The sequence below is a fragment of the Bacillus rossius genome, chromosome 1, assembly GCF_032445375.1.
Source record: "Bacillus rossius redtenbacheri isolate Brsri chromosome 1, Brsri_v3, whole genome shotgun sequence".
Lineage (NCBI taxonomy): Eukaryota > Metazoa > Arthropoda > Insecta > Phasmatodea > Bacillidae > Bacillus > Bacillus rossius.
The window spans coordinates 298,407,148-298,431,890 of record NC_086330.1 but is presented as its reverse complement, the minus strand read 5'-3'; the positions used below and the strand labels follow the sequence as shown (position 1 = coordinate 298,431,890).

At 38.4% G+C, this 24,743-nt stretch overlaps 1 protein-coding gene across 2 annotated transcripts in view; it reads right to left on the bottom strand.

Moving 5' to 3' along the window:
• Positions 1-23,724, bottom strand: part of LOC134527801 (uncharacterized) — a 49,212-nt gene extending 25,488 nt beyond the window's left edge. The window contains exons 1-2 of one of the 2 annotated variants that reach the window (XM_063360749.1): positions 21,703-23,724; positions 1,450-1,540 (exon numbers count right to left, since the gene is read on the bottom strand). In XM_063360749.1, the coding sequence (XP_063216819.1) occupies positions 1,450-1,540; positions 21,703-22,333 (722 nt within the window). In that variant the 5' untranslated portion in view covers positions 22,334-23,724. Of the gene's footprint in view, positions 1-278; positions 1,541-21,702 lie in introns of those variants that run through there. The other variant, XM_063360748.1, reaches the window with a different exon arrangement.
• Positions 23,725-24,743: the final 1,019 nt, after the last annotated feature.

The window sequence follows — 24,743 nt, the reverse complement described above, 5'->3', positions numbered from 1 at the left end:
TAATTTGATTGACTTCTAAGTAGTCTAATATTTTAATTTCATTTTACTTAGGAGAACTCTAAAAAATATTTTGATTATTGTTTGTTATTCATAGGTATGTGTTGAGTTAGATTTGAAGTGGGTAGGTACCTACCTACCTTCTTGAGTGGTAAACACATAGATCGTACCTACATATTGATGAGTAGAAAAGTTGATTATTAAGTTGTAGAAGAATACGCAATTATTTTTTTACTTTTTAGTGCATATTAGTTTGTTTTGGAATAGTTTTTTTAATTCGGTTTTTTTGTTAAAATTTGTGTTTACTTTTTGATTTTTTAGTGAATCTGAAGTACACTAACCTATTTGTCTGAATATGGGTAGACCTACTAAACGTGCTGCTCATATGAGACAGCGCCGTTTAAATGAAACAAACGAAGTCAGGGAGAAACGCCTATCTCAGCAGAGGAAATCTACCTCGAGGACAATTTCAAAAGATACTTGCGAAGAGTGCAAAAAAATAGACTTTCGAAAATGCGGCTTTACATGAAAACAGTTTTGAACAGGGAAAATATCGATAATTGGCCTTGGTAAAAAAAACTTTGCAAAAGGGCAAATATATGTTGCACTAAGTCGTGTCAAAAGTTTGGAAGGCATAGCTTTATCAGATTTGGACGCCAACAAATTATTAAATAGACCACACGACGATAGATAGTTGACGGAAATAACGAGATAAGGAAATCTGTCTTCCGACAATGAAGGTCACAAATAATACAACTTAAGTAATGCAATTAGAACGCTTGCGTCATGTTGCAATGCAGAAACGAACTTAAGCGCATTGCAATTTGATTACAGACAGTTATAAATTCTGCCACAGATCGCACCCTTACTGTAAGCCGTTAAGGAGTTTCATTGATCATCATATTCGTCTACGACAATTACATGACCATAACGACGTTACGGTAGGTGACTCAAATATCCGGATAGCCTATAAAAGATTCGGCCGAGTATCGTTAATTTGCTCCTAAGAATTGAAGATTTCCGTTACTTTATCATGGATCCCATAATCAGAACCTAACCAAACTCTCATCAAACTACCCTTGAAGTACAATCTTTCCAATAAAAAAAAGAATCATCGAAATCGGTTGGCGTGATATTGAGATATTCGTCCATTTGTCATGCACATACTAAACGCAAATTTAAGACTTATATGGTTTTATCATGGATGCCATTGTCAGAACTGGACCAAATTGAAATGGGACCACACGGGAAGCACCAGCTTTCAAATAAAAAAGGAATGATCAAAATCGGTTCACCCAGTCGAAAGTTCGGAGGTAACAAACATAAAAAAAAAAAAAAAAAAATACAGACGAATTGAGAACCTCCTCCTTTTTCGAAGTCGGTTAAAAAATATTGAAAGATGCATATGAACGCTGGTTCCAGCAAAGCGCGGGTCCCCGCGGAGCGACTCACCACGTGGCGCTGGCGCTGGTCAGGTTGAAGGGCGCCGCCACGCCCTCCTCGCGGCTCAGCGAGTTCTGGTGCTGCTCGTTCTGCTTGCGCACTGCAACAAGCACCGCCTCCTCAGGGCCCGCCCGGCGTCGTCACTTCAGTTTCCATCAGATACTTCGCATGCAGGACTGCTGATAAAATATGCTGTGTTGAATGCTGTCGGTCGATCAAAATCGTGCCCGGCGAAAACGGAAATGACACCTGTTTCCGTCACAACGATTTTTTTTTTAAATGGCAAAGAGCACGTGGGCGATTAAAGAGGCCATAAAAGTGAAATAACCAAAATCATGTTAATATGAATGTCATATGCACAAAAAGTGTAAATATGAAATTATGTGTCTGATAACTTTAAAAAAATCACTGATAATTTATTTCATTATAAAAGATATTACTATGATTCAAATGTATACATTTTCAAAAAAATAAAAATGCAAAAATATGATAACAAATAAAACAATTACAAGCAATATTTTTATTAAAAATTGAAATCAAGAATTCAAAATTTGGGATAGCTCAGATAAAAAAATACTCTTTTATAGTGTGATATGATTAAGAAAATATTTGATGTTATCTGCCTATTAGTAGAAAAAATTTAAAGCCATTTTCCATCCAATACTATCCCACCAACTCTATTGTCAAATGTATTGGAATCAAATATTTGACAGTTTGACAGGGCCTAAGAGCTACTCTGGCTTTTGCATCACACGCCTCTTCGCCTCTATGCGCCAGACGCTGGCGTGCAGTCTTCGTGTCAGTAGCGCGCCTCCATGGGACTTTAAGCGTGACCCTTAAAAATGGTTCGTACAAATAGTCTTTATCACTGTCGGAAAAACACGTGTTAAAGACTAAATCATGGAAACCAAAATTATATAGACAAGTGTGATAACTCTTAAGTGCTGTCCGTAATAAGATAATTTAAAGAATTCTTAAGATGTTTGCAAATGGCGCGTCGAAACCTAGAGCTCTGCACGGCTGGAGGCCATCATATCATCAGATCCCGTCTATTAGCGGGTAGGGTGTTTCATAAGGGCGCATACACCAGGGTACGACAGGACGCTGCCTATAGTCTGTCTCACGCTTGGATTGCAGTGCAGAGCAAATGGTGACCACTGTTACCACATTCATGCTACCCTGCTTGTTAACATTAATACTATTATTTTGTATACAATCTTCAATTATAATAAAGTTTTACATGTATGTATATTTTTAATTGTACGGTTTGTTGATTTTTAAGACCATAAAATATTGTATATTGGCAGTATTATTACAGTTGTAGTTATTCTTACAAAAATTCAATTTTTAAACACAATTTATTTTGTAACATGTGAGACTATTTGTAGCAAACAAAGGAATTCCACAAATGCTCGAGAAAAAGTAATAATTATAAATGAGATAAAAAAAATTGCTGACAAAAGCAGTTGAAACCAAGATGTGCGTCTTTCAATAAAAACTCGACAGAAATAATAATAATAATACAAAAAATTGGTTATCTGTAAAGTCGGTTTACGGACGATAGTTTAACGTGACAACATCACAAAACATATTTGAAATGATTGCATACTTTTATGAATAAAATTGAATCATTTTTATTTTATAATAAAAGAATAAATTCTTGAAATTATACTAGTAATAAGATTTTTTAAATGCAAGAATAATTAACCTTTATTGCCGAAATTGTTGTTGTAATAAGCAATAAAAACCACATTAACTTTTCACTTCACTTTATAAACAGTCGACGAAACAGTTCACGTGTAATTGACTTGTAATTAATTTATAAAACTGGCGTTTAGCCTAAAGTTTAAATATAATTATAAACAAGTTTTCATATAAATAAACTGTAATCAAATATCTATCATCAATTATATGAATCACCATAATTTTTTAGTTAATTGTAACATAACCTATTATTACTGCACTCGCCGACAGCGTAACGGAACACAGCGTAACGGAACAATGAACGCAACGGGACACAGCTTAACGGAACAATGAGTATATCGGGACACTTTTTCGTGCGTGCAGCCGGCGTTCATCGATTTATTAGACAGCGGCAGCACACAACTTACATCTACACGTGAACTGTTTCGTCGACTGTTTATAAAGTGAAGTGAAAAGTTGATAAAATGATTGCATAATTTTATGAATAAAATTGAATCATTTTTATTGAATTATCACTATTTTGTATGGATACAAAGAAGGAGTGAAATTAATACTACAATTTAATTGATAAATTTACTTTTATTTGCACTCAATAATTCAAATATGTTTATTACTTTAATAAGAGATTATTTTAACTATAACTTTTATACATGTTTGCTATTTTCAAGTGCTTTCAAGTTTAATGTGCCTCGAAAAAGTCAAATCGATGGTTGTTCCGATCGAGTGGAAGAGAGATAGATGCGGCGCAAGCGTACAATGAGCGTAAAGGGAAAAAGCGTAACGGGACAATGAGTAATCCTTTTTTGTGCGTGTAGCCGTTGTTCATACATTTATTAGACGTTGTTACGTCAAAAACAATCGCTAGCACGAGCATAACTTATTGTAGTCTAATAATCGATCATATTATTTCGCGAAATATAATTGATGATAGATATTTGATTACAGTTTATTTATATGAAAACTTGATCATAATTATATTTAAACAAAAAGTTAATGTGGTTTTCATTGCTTATTACAACAACAATTTCGGCAATAATTGTTAATTATTCTTGCATATTAAATATCTGATTACTATTATAATATCAAGAATTTATTCTTTTACTAGCTGCCCGACCCGGCTTCGCACAGCTATACTAATGGAAAAAGAATTATGCCACATCTCCCATTTACAGTAATGGTAAATAATAAAAAATTCCGTGAAAATTTATTACAATGCTGTATAATGTACCGATGGTTTCCCGACTCGTGCACGCAACATAAAACTGATGTACCCGTACTTCGCTACGGCAGTCTACAGGCAGATCACTCTTGCGCCGCTCATTTTACATTCCCCTCCTTGTGGGTACGCCACTGCAGCGCCTCGAATTGAAAAAGAAATCAAAGCGATGCCCGTTGCCATGGAGACGAAGTAACCACTGTTGCACGGACTTAACCACCCTTGAGAGCTGATTTTCGGAAAACGTCATCCTGCGTAACATAAGGAACATTACTGTCAAGTTTCAAGTCGGTAGGATATATATTTGGAAAAAAAAAGAGCAATTTTTATATATTTAAATTCCCCGCAAAATTTCAACGGTGATTAGGACTGCACTAACAATGAAATAGCCGTTGCCATAGAGACGAATGAAGCATCAACAAAGCAACAGCCGTTGCCATGGTGATTTCCTACCAAAAACTGGAAATAAAAAAAAAATTTAGGGGTGGACTACCCCTAACATTTAGGGGGATGAAAAATAGATGTTGGCCGATTCTCATAGATACCGGATAAGCACAAAAAATTTCATCAAAATCGGTCAAGCCGTTTCGGAGGAGTATGGCAACGAAAACTGTGACACGAGAATTTTATATATTAGATTATTAAAAAAGTAGCATCTGTCGGTGAGTGCAGTAATAATAGGTTATGTTAAAATTGAATAAAAAAATTATGGTGATTCATATAATTGATGATAGATATTTTATTACAGTTTATTTATATGAAAACTTGTTCATAATTATATTTAAACTTTATAGCTAAACGCCAGTTTTAAAAATTAATTACAAGTCATCTACACGTGAACCGTTTCGTTGACTGTTTATAAAGTGAAGTGAAATGTTAATGTGGATTTCATTGCTTATTACAACAATTTCGGCAATAAAGGTTAATTATTCTTACATTTAAAATTCCTGTTACTAGTATAATTTCAAATATTTATTATTTTATTATTAAAAAATAAAATGATTCAATTTTATTCATAAGAGTATGCAATCATTTCATCAATGTTTTGTTATGACGTTGTCACGTTAAACTATCGTCCGTAAACCGACTTTACAGACAACCAATTTTTTTAAAATTTGCTTATATCTTTGAAGTTTATAATTTTACTAAAATCGTTGGTAATTTTGTTTTATATTTATATATTATATGTTTGTGTGCCCTAAAGTATTTTTGCATATATTCTTTTTTATAGTTATGCCATTTGGAATTTTTATATTATATTCTTCGTTTGTGGTCACTTAATTTCTTGCTGCTAAAATTATCGATAAATAGCACAGATGCACTTTATCTATGTATGTATAATTTTTTAAATAATTTGTGTATTTATATATGAGAAATTATTTTCATTTGCAAAATATTAAAAGTAATTGAATTTTTAATAAAAAATTCTGTTATATTAAATTAAAGTGTTTGTTATATTCACAAATCTTCAACGGGCGCCTTAGGTGCCTTAAAACCTCCTAGTAATGTATATATACATATGACAACAAAGACCACCGGAACAAGCACAGCGTTAATGACAGAAATCGTGCATTTGAAACAGAGAGTGTATTCCAATTTAAATGCACAATACAAACTACGGATGAGTCGCGCAATAGACAAGCTCGAGTCGTTACACAATGTGTGCTCGGAACTCGACCTGTGGAGCGCTAGACGGTGCTTCCCAGGCCTCGCCTGTGCCGTGTATCACCAGCGAGGTGGATGCACTCGGGTCTAGAGAAGGCCGACACATCACAGGCGCGGCTGGTGACTGCAGGGCGAGGGAAGCACAGAGTGTACAGAGAGACTCGCGCCAGAAGAGAGAACCTATCAGCGTCTCTCCACCATCTCTGCTGATTGCAGGAGGCGTGCAAGGAGTGTGCTGTCATTCCTCTCCTCCTGTCTTGATGACAGCATTACGAAAATGGAATTGCACGAGTACCAGCCTTTCCTGTTCGGACCGTACGCACTTCCATCGGAAGTACGCATTGCTGTACAGCACCAAGATATTTGTACTTTACCTTCAAAGTCATTTCTACGTATAAGAGGCATGCTTACAAAAGCGGATGGTACGCATCCGACAACGACGACAATATCCTGCAATGGTATTCTTCACCTCATCGAGCGCATTACTTATGTACTCAATGGCGTCGAGGTAGACCAGACGAGAGATGTAGGCATAACATCTGCTATGAAAAATTACCTTTCGCTCACGCCAAATGAACTGACTGCTGCAAAGATGGCCGGTTGGGCTCTCGAGGATGAATATAAGCTTCCGGTTTATGCCGAAGGAAAGTTCGAAGTTTGTGTTCCTCTGTCCATGCTTCTTGGATTCGCTGAGGACTACAAGCATATAATCATTAATTCGAAACAAGAGCTCGTACTGCTTCTAGCCAACACGCACATTAATGCAATTGTCGCCGCTGCAGAAAACCCTCAAGATGTCTCGCTAACACTACAGTCTATCGAGTGGATGCTGCCCCACATCCAAGTGAGCACCGTTGAACGAGTCAAGATGTTGAAGAACATAGAAAATGTCAAGAACTTCGATGTGCCATTCCGATCCTGGAGCCTTGAAACTTATCCCGGCTTGCCTCATAGTCAGCGTATCAATTGGATAGTTAAGTCCAGCTTCGCTACGGAAAAACCAAGATACATCATCGTCGGGCTTCAGACCGGAAGACAGCTCAATGCAGGAGTAAGTCGTTCCTTATTCGATAACTGTCAATTACGTAATGTAAAAATATTTTTAAACAGCGAAAGTTATCCGTACGTTGATATGAACATGGACTTTGATAGTGGAAGATATCTTCTAGCATATCAAATGTACGCCAAGTTTCAGCAAGCTTACTATGGGCGGAGACAGTCACCGATACTGAGTCCCGACAGTTTCAAGAACAAGGCTCCGTTAATGGTGTTTGACGTTTCCAAACAGGATGATCGTATAAATTAAAACATCATCGACTGTAGGATCGAGATAACGACTAGCGGAAATATTCCACCAAACACCTATGCTTTTTGTCTGATACTTCACGATCGGCTTGCTTCGTACAATTGTCGAGACAAACTTGTGAAAATTCTGACATAAATACCGTTTCGTTTTCGATAATAATTTAGTTACGACCGAGCATTGCTAGCGACAAGATGTACTGCAACCTGCAAGGTTTCCAGAGTCAAAATGGGTTCGTGCTCAAGGAAATTAGCGTCACCTCCGGAGACAAGACTCGAACTCGCAGCTTCCGACCTCCGTATCCGTGGAAACTACTAGACGAAAAAAGTAAACGGTCTAATGAATGGCTATGTAAATATTATCACGGACTAGAGTGGGACGAAGGAAAATTCCGTACCACCAAATGAAAAACACTATTGAAGATTTACTAGTTCAAAACGAAATAATCTACGTCGCCGGACCTGAACAGAAGAAATGGCTGAGCAAGTTGTGTGATGCGTCAGTTGTAATTGTAGACTTACAGACCGACTACGGCTGTCCTTCCCTGCGCAAGCTTAGTGAAATATACGACATGCAGCCACGTGACAAGTTTGAACGTGTCTGTGCCTGCACAAACTCGTAACTAATGCAGAAATGGCACACACAGTGTTAGTAGGAGCCTGCATATATATAAATGACGTACCTACGTACGTGCCTTCAGTTGTTGTTCTACCCGCAAGAAGATGTTTACGTTTCATCCTTCTAACGTTTACGTGAGCGCAAGACCTAGCTTCAGCAGTGTCGAGTACAGCTACTGGGATTCCGGGTATCTACGTACATATACAGAAACCTGTGATGGAGGCGCTCAGCATTGGCGGTTTGCGCACTTTCCCGTGTCCTACGAACCGACTCAGCAGCTAGTAGATTGTTGCGAACCTGGAAACTGTGCCGTCTATCACATGAGACCACACACAATCCTTCCTGCTAGCATCGCTGAGGTAGTCGCCTCGTCTGCATGTGCAACACCAAACAAGTGCGTGTTGCAACCTGTTGCGACCTGTGATGCTTCTACGCAGACGTCCAAACGGTGTGCGTCTCGTCGTCGCAGTTCAGGCAGTGAATCTGTCCCAACTAGCACTGAGCCAAAGCCCAGGCGTAGACTTGGTCACAGACGTCATCGACCATGTCTTGTCGGAGTAGTCGACGTCGCAGAAGATGACCAGCTGGAAACCTGTGTTCCTGATCCCGTGGCCTGCGAACCAGTTGGAACCGGAGTCGATGTTACAGTGTGTGCGGCATTAAAGACTTTGCTTGTGAAAATGCTTGATTCCTTAACTTAATGTGTATTTGTGTATGTTTTATAAATAAATGTGTAAAACTTGAACTTGTGGGTGTTTTATTTCTATAATTTTTAGGTACCTAATAAAAAAATAATTTTAAATACAGACATTATTTTGACTCATGTAGTATACCAGTAGACCACGGGTATATATAAGCGAGGTTCAGACGACTGGACCCGCAGTTCACCTCTGACCACGGTGCAGTACGGACTAACTCTCTTCAGGTAGTTTCGTGAGGCTTAGTTATGTCGACCGGAATAGACTGTTGTTTACCGTCAGCAGCGGGGACCTCGATGGCAGCAGCGATGATGGAGTCGGAGATCCCGATACCGACTGCAGAGGAGACCACGACAGCGGTGGAGATCCCGATACCTGCTGCAGAGGAGACAACGATACGTGCTGTTCCATCATCAGCTGAAGTTTCATCATCTGCATTCCAGACTTCAATTAATGAAGAGCGTACAGCGCATCAATGCAAATATTGTGGCGCATCTTTTACTAAACCTACAAATGCGCGCCGACATGAAAGGAGCAGTTGTCCGAATAATTTACTGAAACGAATACAATTTCAGTGTATAAAATGTAATAAACTAATTTCACGTCTCGATAGCTTACATCATCATTACAAAAAATGCTCCGAGAAGTATAATGAACATGGTTATTGTTTTGACTCATGTGTTGTACCAGCTGGTGAGACTATATAAGTGAGACCCTGGTGATATGAACTTCATTCCGTCTCTGACTGCGGTGATGAACGGATCGGATAGTTAGACTTGATTAATGGATCAGTATCTAGCTATTCTTGAGAACTCGATGGAATGATTACCACTATCTACACCAACCTGGATCGAACGTCTACCATCATCAGTGCAGAGCACGATGACAACGGTGTCTACAGCTACACCTGCTCTCTCAGCGCAGCAGGAGATTTCGATGCGTGCAACATCTTCTGCAGAGCAGACCTCAACGGCTTCAGCATCTTCTGCAGAGCAGACCTCAACGGCTTCAGAAGTTAACATGTCAGCAGTGTTACAATGGTTGTCAACAGTTCCAGTGGCATTGATGAAGGAAGGAGCATCCAGCGGTGTTCCATCACCCGACTGCACGTACTGTGAGAAGATCAAAAACTTGAAATTACGGGATTATGTAATACACAATTGTAGTAATAACTCTGAACGCATTAAATATCAGTGCAACAGGTGTTTAAGCAAGTTTGTACAATATGGAAGATTAAAACGACACCTCAGGAAATGTGATAGACTGGCTGTACATTCATCGGAATCAAGCTGTATATTTTGTAACAAAACATTGGCAAATATTCAAAGTGCACAATGACACGAAATATATCACTGTCCTTTTAATGAAGTCGATAATTCGTCTTTGTGTGAAAATTGTGGTGTACCAATATGTCGACCTGATAAACTGAATAGACATTTCAAGTCATGTAAAAGACTTGGTCCATACAACAAGAAGACTGTTTGAATCGAAAAATCCACAAAACTTTAGTAATTTGTCTGTGTATTTTTTTGTACTTGTAGTAGTGTAGTATGTATGTAATAAAAGTTTTTTAAAAAAACTTGCGGTGTTTTTATTTTCTCAAACCTGACACTTTTATGGTACTTTTTTAAAATATTAAAGTTGTTTTTTTTATCGGCTAGGGATCGAACCAAGAACCTTAGTCGATCTATTCAATCAGTATATTTATTGTCAATTTATTTAATGAACTTTTTCCCGCATCTCTAGCATAAAAATTATGAATTTCCAATATGTTGGTCCTGATGTGTGATAGGATGATGGTAGTAGAGGTTTTAAAGTCTCTTTAAGAATGTTGAACATGGTATATTGAAATTATTATTTTTTACATAAAATTAAACATTATTGCATCGATCGGGTATCGAACCGAGGACAGGAGCGTATCGAATCAATATGTAAATTAATGAGTGATTTATTTAATGAATTTTGGAACTTTTCCCGAATTTCTAGCTAAATAATTACGGATTTTCAAGATGGAGTCCAAATTTCAAGATGGCGGGTGTCACAGTAATAAATGATTACTGCACTCTAGCGGATAAGAACTAAACTAACATGGCGTCAGCGCACTCTCGCCGACGAAAACAAGAATGTGGTCTCCAGCAACGAAGACAAGATGGCGTACATGACGTTATGCTCACTGGCGATATATATGCTTTAAAAAAAGTGGTGGGAGTCAGTCTGCCTGCAGCCACCATTGAGGAAGAATCGGTTGTCATTTTTAATTTTTTTTTGCCCTCACCGGGGGTCGAACCGAGGACTCCGAACTCCGTGTCGTAAAAGTATATTTTTTATAAATATTTTATTAAAATTTTATTATTTTTTTTATAATTTTTAAAAAAATTTCATTAAATTCGGTTAATAAATAAAAAAGTTAAAGATGCCGGCCGTAACGAAAATTGAAACGGTGACGTCATCATCCAATATGGCGGAAAACACATCACCGGAATATTCTAGAACACAATGACGTCATCCAAAATGGCGGATCCAAGATGGCCGCCGTGATCTACTTGTCCCGTTACGTTATGTCCCGTTACTCTCATCCAAGATGGCCGTCGTGACGTCACAATCCAAGATGGCGGTCGGCAATCTCAATCCACACAATACACACTTTGGACCCTGCGCTCGGCGCCCCATTCATATACTACCCTTGTTCATAATTATTTTTAAACTTTATAGCTAAACGCCAGTTTTAAAAATTAATTACAAGTCATCTACACGTGAACTGTTTCGTCGACTGTTTATAAAGTGAAGTGAAAAGTTAATGCGGTTTTCATTGGTTACTACAAAAACAATAATTTCGGTAATAAAGGTTAATTATTCTTGCATTTGAAAAATCTGATTACTAGTATAATTTCAAGTATTTATTCTTTTATTATTAAAATAAAAATGATTCAATTTTATTCATAAAAGTATGCAATCATTTCATCACTGTTTTGTTATGACGTTGTCACGTTTAACTATCGTCCAAAAACTGACTTTACAGACAACCAATTTTTTTCTCTGTACCCTGCAAACACCCGTGCGTTTTTGTGATTGGATCATCGTTAATCCGACATGCGCCGCACCTCTCCTCCCCAGAAGGCCATAACACTTTGGCTTGCAATTACTTTGCAAAGGGACTCGCATTACAATTGCTGAGCACGCTTGCCATATGGAGCTTGAATTAGGAGAGCCAAATTTCAATCGACGTAGCAACCTGCATTAAAACTTTACGTAAATTTGTGTCAAGCTTGTGCCAGCTTGATTCAAGCCTATATTAGCAAGCCTACAGCAAGCTGAATGTCTGACGACTATTAAGATTGATTTAAAATTACGGGCATGCTGCTAGAAGAAAAGGGGGGGGGGGGAATTTTGGGGATGCATTCCCAGCCCCCTGAAATTCTGAAAAAGGAAATAATTTGAAAGCAAACACCATGCAAAGTGGTTTGTACCCACCCCGGCCCCGAAATTAAATCCTGCATACTTCTGGGTGCAAGCTTAATATATCATGGTCGTGCGAATCAGTGAGAGATGAAAAGGCGTCTAACACAATTGCCAGCCAATGAAAAGATTAACAATCCTTTGAGAATGTAAAGGGCTGGTGGTAAAATATACTGCAAAATTACAATTTCGCGTGTGTGTGTGTTTGTGTAATATATATATATATATATATATATATATATATATATATATAATGTATATATATATATATATATATATATATATAATGTATATATAAACACAGACAAACACATAGAGAGACAGAAACCCATATAGCTTTAAAGTGCCCTAGACATTTTTATATCACTATTTTACACATATAGTATACCATAACATCAAATGAAAAATAATTATAAAGAATTGAAAGCGTATGCTACTTTTTCAGTTAGTGACTGCAAATTTATACCAAACCATGATTAGTATGAGGACATTGTAAGCAATGAGTAGTAAATAATAGTTCCTACTGGGACAGGATACAGGCTGAGGATTGAGGATTGTCGACGCCTACTTGGATTGTGACGTCACGGCGTCCGTTTTGGTGTCAAATTTCCTCAAAAATGACTCAAAATTTATCAAAATTCCTAACCATTTCTCTATTTCGAGGAAAAATTTCCTGTTTTAGACTTCAAAAATGCAAATGGCTTCAAAATTCCTAAAAGCGGCTTGAGAGTCCTAAAAGCAAGCCACCATAAGCCGCCGAAGTTATGATCTTGACAATTAGGATGCTATGGCCGCCATTTTGAATTATGACGTAACTGTTGTGATTATCGTCACGGCCGCCATCTTGAAAATTTGAAATTTTATACTAGAAAATGGAGGAAAATGTTAAAATTTATAAATACTTAATTTTAATTTTAATTCAAAACATTCCGTCATCTTGGATTATGTCTTCGGGACCTCCTTATTGAAAATCCGTAATTATTATCATTTTTTAGAAAAAGTAAAAAATTTATAAAAAATTAACTAATCAAATTTTAATAAAATATTATAAAAAAACGCACTTACATCATGGAGTCCTCGGTTCAAACCTGATGAGGGCAAAATAATAAAATAAAATAAAATTACCACAGATCCTTTCTCCACGGACGCCACCGACAGACTGACCTACCACTAATGCCAAGGTATAAATATCGCCAGCTAGTATGACGTTATTATCGCCATCTTATTTTTGTCTGCTGGAGGCTATCTTATCATTTTCGTCTGCTGGAGGCCGCCATCTTGTTTTCGTCTGCTAGAGTGCGCTCCCGATATGTTAGTTTAATTTTTACCCACTAGAGTGCAGTAATCATTTATTACTGTGGCGCCTGCCATCTTGACATTTGGACGCCATCTTGGAAATTTGTATTCATATATCTATAAATTCGGTAAATATTCCCAAAATTCACCAAAAAATCACCGATTAATTAATTGATTGATTTTATGGATTACAGTGCTTGGTTCTATCCTTGCTAGAACAAAAAAAAAATGTTTATTCTAGGTAAAAAAAAACTTTTATCTAATAAAATATGGTGAAAAAATCTAAAGGAGGCCCTAATTCCTCTACCAGACTCTAGTAATCCGATGATGGCATGTTGACCGACATCTTGAAAATTCGTAATGATTAACATATAAATTCGCGAAAAGTTCCAAAAATTATCAAAAATATCACTCATTTATTTACTATTTGAAAATGTGGTTTTCTGTACGTACTTAAATCTTTGTTCTATTAAAAAAGTTTATTTAATAAAATAATCAAAAAAATTACATCTTCAAGAAATCAAACCACAAATTACAATCAAAAATTTATTACTTAATTTATACTCTCATACAGTAGCACTTGCTAAAGTTAACAATCTTATAAATATTTTGTTCTGCATCTGCTTGAACTAAATAATTCGTACATTAAAACGGTTTACTGAAGACAGAGACTAGCCAGATCATTTACCTACATAGTATGTTTCTTCCAGACAGAGTTTCTCGATGCTGTGTTTAACAGACTGCTTCACATCGTCGGAAATGGAAATGTGAGTATTCACTGTCTTGAATGCACACTTCTTCAGTTTGTCCTCGAACGGATATTGTTTGCTATATACACAGTCCAACCACAAGTTATATTTTAAAGGTACGTACGTAGATATATCATCAGTAAGCCGATTGATAATTTTCTGCCTGATATTGTCAAGAAAAGTACAAATGTCTTTTGACTCAATAAACGCATTTAGATAAAAGTAACCTTTTAACGTTCCACGAAATGCTGATTTTGCCAAATGGAATCCGTTATCATTCACCTGTAATGCACCGAGCACAGTCTTAGTCTTAGATTCATGTCCAAAATCATCGCATTCCGTTGCTGAACTTCTGTTTTTATGCTTGTATGCATACGAGTCACCAATCTAAAGTTAGGAGTCGAAATGTCTGCAAGTAGTTCAATATTAGACATACGGACTTCACCTTTGCAGTTTTTCGCATGCCATCGCAAACTGTCAATTCGTGTAAACCAAACATGGCACTAATCGCAAAGAAACTTCGTACGAAAAAGATTCTTTACACATTTGCTTCTCTCATGTTTTCGTTCATCAATTGAAAATGTAAACGACATATCACAGTAGCTGCAAGGATGCCTAGTTGATGAAGAAGAATCTTTCAGGTTTTAACCAGATGACGAGGTAAATTATGTAGTACTAATTCCTGGTGTATTCTTATGCACACCGATACATCGTTGTTGCAGCGAAACGTTTATTTTCTGCCGTGCAGCACGACCTTTTCATGTGCGTTTTCATATTATATTTTCTGGAAAACTGCTTATATCATATCTCACAGCCAAACATTTTGCGAGGAGGATTCTTAGCACATTCACTCTTCTCGTGTCGTCGAGCATTACAGTTGTTCGTGAATATCTTGTCACAGTTGTCGCGGGTTTTACTAAGGACATAGGAAAACCCTAACAAGGAAGAAAAGGGACGTTTGCGGGTGGTTATGAAATTAGTTGCTAAGTTAAATTCGATCCAATAACAATTTATTGACAAACTTAATAACACCAAAAGGAATTGCATTGATTCTCAAACTGACTAAACACTTAAACAAGTCGGGTTCTCGTGGAGACGAACTGCTGTGGTAAGTTCCCACTAGAACACAAAACGTACGAATTAACTCTAAGTGATCGATTCCCGAACAATTAAAACAAAACAAAACAATACCCTGAATTGTGGCGAGCCGTGCGCTCGTCACAGCTAACGATCGATACGCCGTCAAGTTAAATTACTAAGGCTATACCACATACAAAGTCACAATGAACATACTTAATCTAAATATTACTCAATTTACACGTAACATAAATTCAGATAGTTTATACCAGTGGTTACAATTATATACACGCAACTAGTCGTGTAACGCTGTCAATGTTTATAGGTTGGTTTTCGTTACTCTTCCCCCGGTACCATGTGAAGCTCTCTCGGCATTCCCGTAGTAACGCATAAGTTCTTTATTTTGCTCACTGTCTCTTGTATCTAGAATTCTTCGTTACCGGCGGTAGAGTTACAGTCCATACTGTGTCGCGATCTGGTCGCGATAGTGTCCTGATAGTGTTGTGATTGTGTCAATACTTCCGCTCGCTCGGCCCTCACGGAGTTTGCTAATGCACGCCCTCTTTGCCCTGGTAGCCAGACCTTCGTTTCTTGTTAAAGTTAGTTCTGAAAGATTTTATGCTTAATCCAGCGACGCTTTCACATGAACTGTCTATATCCTGGTTTACAACTCGGAGAGGTCTCACCCAGTCGATGTCTTGTAGGTCCTCGGGCGGCAGCAACTCCGCGGCGATTGACGGTGTAGGCCGGCGAGCGGTGTCGGAGCAGCGTAGCAGCCTGCTCGCTTGATGTCCCAGTTGTTCTGCTCATCGATAGTCTGGGCGCATGCCCTTTTATACTCGCAGGCTTCCCTGACGAGCTGGAAGAAGAATAGTCTCGTCTATTCGGGGGAAGCCTGCCCAGCTCACTGTGTTGCAGGTGGTATGCCGTGAAAAGTCAGGTGTACAATACTTTGCAAGTGTACGCAGGTACACACGTTACACAGTAACGACATTGATGCTTGATAGTTGTTGACGAATCACCAGACAATGAAGTCTCCATCGAGGGCGAAAAGTCGTTCATCGTGGTTCCCTCTGCAGCCAGCACTGCTGGCATTAAAAACGTTTCTGCTGGTGGAACCACACCAGTTGAATTCTCCGGTATTGTTGTTGGTGACTATGATAAACATTTCATCTTGACAGGCATCCTCGCTGACGATATATCCGCAGTCGGAGGTACAGCTTCCATCAAGCTTTACCGTCGTCGCTGCTGCTGTCAGGGTTCCCGTAGATGTATCAGATGAGTCAAATTAGGTGATCTTTACACCGCCGTAGTCAGTAACAATTTTGAAAATCCTTTCGTCTGGGACTCGTTATATACTCGCGACGATCTATTAATATGCGAATCAAAACACTGTAATCCATAAAATCAATCAATTAATTAATGAGTGATGTTTTGGTGAATTTTGGGAATATTTACCGAATCTATAGCTAAATAAATACACATTTACAATTTGGCAGGCGTCACAGTAATAAATGATTACTGGCGGCCTCCAGAAGATGAAAAACAAATGGCGGTAGGCTAATGACTTCATTCTTGCTGGCGATATATATACCTTGGCATTACTGGCAGGTCAGTCTGTCGGTGGCTTCCGTGGAGAAAGGATCTGTGGTAATTTTATTTTATTTTGTTTATATTGCCATTATCGGGTTCGAACCGAGGATTTCATGATGTGAGTGCGTTTTAAAAAATATTATTTAATTAAAATTTGATTAGGTAATTTTTTTATAAATTTTTAACATTTTCTAAACTCTTTTTTGATAATAATTACGGATTATCAATATTGCGGTCGTGAAGACATAATCCAAAATGGCGGAGTGTTTTTAATTTAAATTTTAATTATGTATTTATAAACATATAAATTTTTCCCAATTTGATAGCACATAAAGTACAGATTTTAAGATGGCGGGCGTAACTAAAAATGCAACAATGACATCATAAACATCAAAGATGGTAGGCGTAACGAAGAGTGCAACGTATTAGAATCTAAGATGGCGATCGTAAAAAATGTGCAATGGCGGTTTCTTTATTAAAGACTGCAAAATTTTCTATTAAAATTTAATTAATTATTTTTTTTATAAATTCTATAATTTTCCCCGATTTTCTAGTATAAAATTTCAAATTCTCGAGTTGGCGGCCGTAACGATAATCACAACAGTTACATAATCATTAAAAATGGCGGCCATATCCTAATTGTCAAGATCATGACCTCGGCGGCTTATGGTGGCTTGCTTTTAGGACTCTTAAGCCTATTTAGGAATTTTGAAACCTTTGGAATTTTGGTGACTTAAACGGGAATTCTTCCCTTAAAACGGATATTTTCCCCTCGAAATAGATAAATGTTTAGAAATTTTGGTAAATTTTGAGGAAATTTGACACCAAAAATGACTGACGTGACATCACTATACAAGTAGGCGTCGACAATCCTCAATCCTCTGCTTGAAGCCTGTCCCAGTAGTAAATATCACATACTACTGCGATGAAAATCTTGTATACAATTTTTTAAAAATGTTAAATGGTTACCGTGGTGTTACTAATTACATCGACAATCCGCTGATGGTTGTGACGCGTGGATAATTAAAACTAACCACTTTTTTAAATTGTAGCAATAATAATGAAAAACTCTAAACCTTTATAGATATGGACATAACACATTGATAAAATCTATCACATCAACATGTGCTTATTTTCATTTTAATTGTGTCAAAATATAACGAGTTAATGGTCTCTTCAAAAGACATTATAAATGCAGCATTTAACAACCAATTGTATTAAAATTTAAAGACGACCTACAATATTTTGCTTTTGTAATATATATTTTTTTATTATTCATTCACAAAAACATTCACAGAGAAATCAGTGCAGAGTCAGAAATTTTATGAAATGAAAACAATTGCACGTAGATGTTAATTTATATTTATCTAAATTAAATAAGGTGTTATAATGCACACAATAAAAAAAAAAGTAAGCGTGTCTTTCATTACTCGCCAGTGATGTGTATCATCTAACCTTGGTAACGAGCAAATTCATGTGTTTTCATATTGAAAATACACTTATAATACGAAACTCTGACACGAAATTTAATGTAGAATTCTTTAAAATAATGCCGAGTGTCATAAATATACGCAAATTGTTTTTAAACTACATTTATGGACGCGAATCACATGTAGTTTCCTCACCCACCGCTAGAATGCACTGCCGGAGCAGCTATGTCGACTATTTAATCATTTGATTAGCAGACAGAAATTATAAATTATATAATGAAATGGCTCTGATAAAAGCAAAAAATGCTTGAAAATATACTAAACTTAGGCTTTGGTCCTGATTCTTGAAAAGAAGGAATTTTATGAAAATACTGCCTATCTTGTAAAATTAATAAATAGTTAATACTATAAAATTTACCTTGGTATTTGTCAACTTTGGCTCACGCCATCCGCCACGGATGTTATCACCCTGGTTTTTAAAATATTTCTGTATCTTGACTTCCGTTGCCTTTACGTATTTACTCCCACAAAATACCGTATACCGAAAGCTAAGATGTTATTCATCAAAACAATTTTTAGAGAATTTAAATGTCTCCTACTTAAGCCAGATGGCTCAATAAAAAATAGATAAACCAGAAATGCTTGAAAATAAGAATTTACACGGTAAGTTTCAAGTAACTCTCCAAAATATAGTAAGGATAATACTCCGGCTTATAAGCTATCCTTAGTAAATAAATATTATAAATATTTTTAGCAGTTAAACATATCACATGCTAGTTTAAAAACAGTTAACACCTGGGAAATTCCTAGTTTCTAATAATATCTAATGTAAATATTAGCATCATGTCTATCTGCAAAAACTTAAACACCTAGAGATCATCATAACAATGATTCAGAAACTAACAATCTTGACGTAAAGGTAGCAAAGTTATAAAAAAAAGGAACACGTTAATGGACGGCACCCTCATAATGAAGTTTCAACTTGTAGATAAAATTATATATATATAAAAAATGGTTGTCTGTATAGTCGGTTTACGGACGATAGTTTAACGTGACAACGTTATAACAAAACATTGATAAAATGATTGCATATTTTTATGAATAAAATAAAATTATTTTTATTTAAATAATAAAAGAATAAATACTAAATACTAATACTAATACTAAATACTAATCAGATTTCTAAAATGCAAGAATAATTAACCTTTATTGCCGAAATTGTTGTTGTAATAAGCAATGAAAACCACATTAACTTTTCACTTCACTTTATAAACAGTCGACGAAACGGTTCACGTGTAGATGACTTATAATTAAATTTCAAAACTGGCATTTAGCTATAAAGTTTAAATATAATTATGAACAAGTTTTCATATAAATAAACTGTAATCAAATATCTATCATCAATTATATGAATCACCCTAATTTTTTAGTTAATTTTAACATAACCTATTATTACTGCACTCGCCAACAGCGTAACGGAACACAGCATAACGGAACAATGAGCGTAACGGGACAAATCGTAACGGAACAATGAGCGTAATGGGACAACGTGCCGGGACACAGCGTAGCGGAACAATGTGCGTAACGGGACACTTTTTCGTGCGTGCAGCCGGTGTTCAACGATTTACTAGACGTTGTCACGTCAATAAAAATTGGTTTTCTGTAAAGTCGGTTTACGGACGATAGTTAAACGTGACAACGTCATAAAAAAACATTGATGAAATGATTGCATACTTTTATGAATAAAATTGAATCATTTTTATTTTAATAATAAAAGAATAAATACTTGAAATTATACTAGTAATCAGATTTCTAAAATTCAAGAATAATTAACATTTATTGCCAAAATTATTGTTGTAATAAGCAATAAAAACCACATTAACTTTTCACTTCACTTTATAAACAGTCGACGAAACGGTTCACGTGTAGATGACTTATAATTAAATTTCAAAACTGGCATTTAGCTATAAAGTTTAAATATAATTATAAACAAGTTTTCATATAAATAAACTGTAATCAAATATCTATCATCAATTATATGAATCACCATAATTTTTTAGTCAAGTGTAACATAACCTATTATTACTGCACTCGCCGACAGCGTAACGGAACACAACGTAACGGAACAATGAGCGTAACGTGACACAGCGTAATGGAACAATGAGCGTGCCAGGACACAGCGTGCCGGGACACAGTGTAGCGGAACAATGTGCGTAACGGGACACTTTTTCGTGTTTGCAGCCGGCGTTCATCGATTTATTAGACGTCACGTCAAAAAAAAAAGACAGGGCTTAGCGAATGCTATGCCAAAGATCCAGATATGGGACCAAACCTACATCCCGAAGGCTAGAATTAGGGTTTGCTGCCTTCTATGCCTCTTAGGCAGGAGTAAAAATAATGCAAAGGCAAGGTTTCGAATCACATCACAAAGGTACGCACAGAGCTTCAAGAGGTTGAGACCTCCAAGAATGCACAGAAAAGATAAATTGTTTCGCAAGAAAAACGTTTGTAGAGCAACGATTATATCACATGGCTAGCAAAGCAGACTCTCAGAAAATATACAACCGCCTCACGTTGATGATTGTATTACAGTTCTCTTGGCTTGCCCTGGACGACCCTGCGGCAGTTACAATCAAGGAGAAGTCGTTAGCCAACCACGTGTAACCCATCAAAGGATGTGACCTTGGTATCGACCAACAATCACTTTAAAGAGGCTTGATAATATATTGGAAATTTAAGTGTAGCTTAGAGTGAAATAAATCCATGAAATAATTGTGGCGCTTATTATTATAAAATTTAGCTCCCAAAATATTTCGTAGTTAATTTATAAACAACGTATGTTTGATTATCTAATGAAACTGAAAGACATGCGCGGTAAGGGATACCACAGATGAAAGAGAGGCAAAATATAATAAATTGCAGAAATGTTTTCTCATATGACGTATTTGGTTATAATCTATGTAAAATTAAATAAATTGTCCTTAATTTTTTAATTTTCCCATAAAGTGGCAATTTGTTTTATAAACATAAAAAAAGAAATAAAAAAGCAATTATTTTCATGTATCTTTACAAAATATCCCTAAACGAATGCAGTTTAATACAGCAATATAAATATAATCATGACCTTGAGCGAACAAGGTATGGAACATGTAATTACTTAAAGTCGTGCGATAAGAAAGTGAAGTTGATGTTTAGATACTGTTTGGGGGACTAAAACAACACCTGGGATCGGTACAAATACTCGATATCGATAGTTTTTGTACGCATCGTAGAAAATAAAAAAAAAAGTATTAATCGGGTCTAGCTCAGACCAGCAGCCTCATTCTGGGCCAGTAACATGCTCCGAAAGGACTTGTTTATTATCAAATTGATGAATTAACTTCATGGGTTCGATATCGATGTTATTTGCGCACACCGACTGTAATCGAGAACTAGCCGAGGGCAGAGCGGCACTCACCACCGGCAGTCTCGTTCTGGTCGGGCAGCATGCTCTGGAAGGACTCGTGCGTGAGCGTGACGATGACCGCGAGCACGCTGCACGTGACGATGAACAGGCAGGTCATGAGCACGATGAGCACGGCTATCCTCCTGCGGCGCTCCTTGGGCGGCAGGTCCTTGTGCGGCAGCAGCACCGCCGCCGTGGGCTGGGCCCGGGACGACGAGGCGGCGCTGTCTTGGCGCCTCACGCGGTGTGCCGTGCTGCGCAGGCTGGCGCCCCGCTCCAGGCTCTCGTGCCTCGCGAGCGGCCGGCGGCTGGCACTGCGCCTGCGCTGGAGCCTGGACGGCCGGCGCACCGCCGACAGGTCCGAGTGGTGCCGCGACACCTTGGAGCGCGCGCCTCCGCCCCCGCGGCGGGGCAGCGGCGACGGCTCCCGCTCCCGCCTCAGCTCGCACTCGCTGTCCGCACGCGTCACCGCGTCGTCGATGAAGAAGGACACGCGGTTCGACAGCGACTCGGCGTGCGTCATGCCTGACGCGTGAAGTCGCCGCGCCGACCCGGGCCTCAGCCCGAGCGCTACCATGGATCTGGCCGTGGGCTCGTTCCCATCCAGGCTGATGGCATCTTCCACGAAGCGGTTAGCGATCATTATCACTGTCTCTTTTTGTGCTGGAATCGCCACGCTACACCTACTAACATTTAACTTCGTCTCGTTCTGTTCAGTGGCCAAAACTAACTAAAAAATAGCGGTTATTCTCACCCCTTCTGACTACCGGCCGCAGTCACCGTTATATTCCCACCTAGCGGGCGCGCGCAACATAACGAATAATATTGTGTGGAGGAAATGGCTGGTGGCTACATGACCTCCCCTCCTTCCACCGAGAGCTATAAGTAGACTCGGCCTCAGCACGTTAGCCGCACCAACACCGACGCGACAGAGAGCTTGACGTCATAGTTTTTATGCGCTATAAACATTTTTCGAGCAATTGGTTTGATGCTTTTGCCCCCACCCCTCGTTTTGCGTCGCACATGTGTCCCTAAAATACACAACCTCGCTTTTATGTCCCAGCTACCTCTGGTCTGCCCACGCAGACAGTCCCAAAAACCTCATGCACCAAAAAATTAATTACTTTAGAGTTAAATCATATCTTTCACTTCACACTCAGTAAACACAGTGTTCTGGTATCGCAGTGAAAATTTTTTTATTACTTAGAATTCATTCACGTCAGCATGGTGTAAAAAATGCTTAACTGGCAAGATTACATCTGAATCATGTCCTCACGCAGGAAATGCCAACGAATGCACAGAAAGATTTTTAACGTCTCGCAGCTTGATGCACTGCAGCTAAACGAAATATCTGTTTGTTCCCCTCGATTGGAGCACAACCATTCGCCAGTTGTTTGCGAAATGCCGTAAGTCTTCAAAACTGACTTGTGAACAATTCGTTTCTTCACGCTGCTCTTATGTCGGGAGCGTCGTTATTTGTATGCAGGTTTCCGAGGAGTTTTGGGCAATGGTAAAACACTCAATATTTTATAACGTAGTATTCCGGTTGGTCATTATACGACGGGATGAAACCCTTTCAGAATCGAAATCCAGTTTACACTTCTATTTTTCTTAGGTCAATAAATGGCTTTTGTGTGAGCACGAACAGTGGGCAACAAGGTAAATATATTATAGTAGAATGGTCGAAAAATTATTTTTTCACATATTTAGCTTTAATTGTTTGTGTTTTAGAGAATTCGATACAGTTTGTGATGTTCATCCAGTGGGCGTCGAGTGAACAGAAGACTTGAACCTGTTGTAGGATTGACGTTGGCCGGTCTTTCCGCCTGCTGTCCTCTCCTTCTTCAGCCTCTTCGACAACCCGTGGATAGCATCCCATGCAAGCGGCCCTCAAGACTGTATTGGTCTCCGAGGTGGTGTGCTTCGGCGCGGGTGATACGACCGAACTTGTCCTCTTCAGCACTTAGACCTTCCTCCAGCTCTTGGGAACAGACTCCCGATGCGCCTAGCCTCACGACTACGCACCCTCCTTAACGGGCGACCCGACAACGACTGCCCATGGTCTAGGAGGAGAGCCCGGGCTGGGTGAGGGGTTAAGGGGGTGAACCTCCACCCCATGGGGGTGCTCCCCACCGATGACGTCACCGATTGCAGGGGCAGAACCTCTCCCCTTCCTCCTTTTCTTCGTCTGGAGGTGGAGTGCTGGGGCGGACCGCGGGCGTAAATAAATCCCGCGATATTTTCGTTTGCCCTGTTCATTCCCCTCCGCTCTCCTCGCCCAACGCTCTGCTAGGTTCTTCGTCTTCTTATTTATCTTTCCTCCCCTCGCTCTCCCCTCCCGGACAGAGAGCGGGTAGCCACAGCTCGGAGAAAGAGAGAGAGTGTGTCTGCTTCAGCCTCTGACGGCGCCCCAGGATCTCGCCGAGAAGTCGCGCCCACGCGAACAAGGTCCGTGGTTCGACTACAGCCTTGTCACGAAGCGAGACAGCGCTTTGGCAAGACATCGGCAGTAGTATACGAATGGGGCTCCGGAAACAGGATGCAGGTAGTGGATTGATGATTGTCGTCCGCCATCTTGGATTGTGACGTCACGGCGGCCATCTTGGATGGTTGTGACCTTGACCTTTGACCTTGACCTTGAATTTGATCCTCAAAAATCGCCAAAATTGGGCAAAATTTGCCCAAAATTCCTCAAAATTCGCCAAAATTTCCATTTCTGTGGAAAAAAGTTCCGCCAAAAAATCTCAAAAAATTCCACAAATTAAAAATTTATTTTTTCGAGGGAAAAATTTCCCGTTTCGAGGGAAAAATTCCCGTTTTTAGTCCTTAAAAATCCCAGCGGCTGAAAATTCCTAAAACTGGCTTAAGCATCCTTAACTCAAGCCTCAGTTAAGCCATTTCTAGGAATAAGGATACCATGACCGCCATCTTGGATTATGTCGCCACCGTTGCAATTTTAGTTACGGTCGCCATCTTTAAAATCTTCATTTACTATCTGATTTTAATGAATTTTTTTTTAAAAATTATAAAAAAATTCAAATAATAAAATTTTA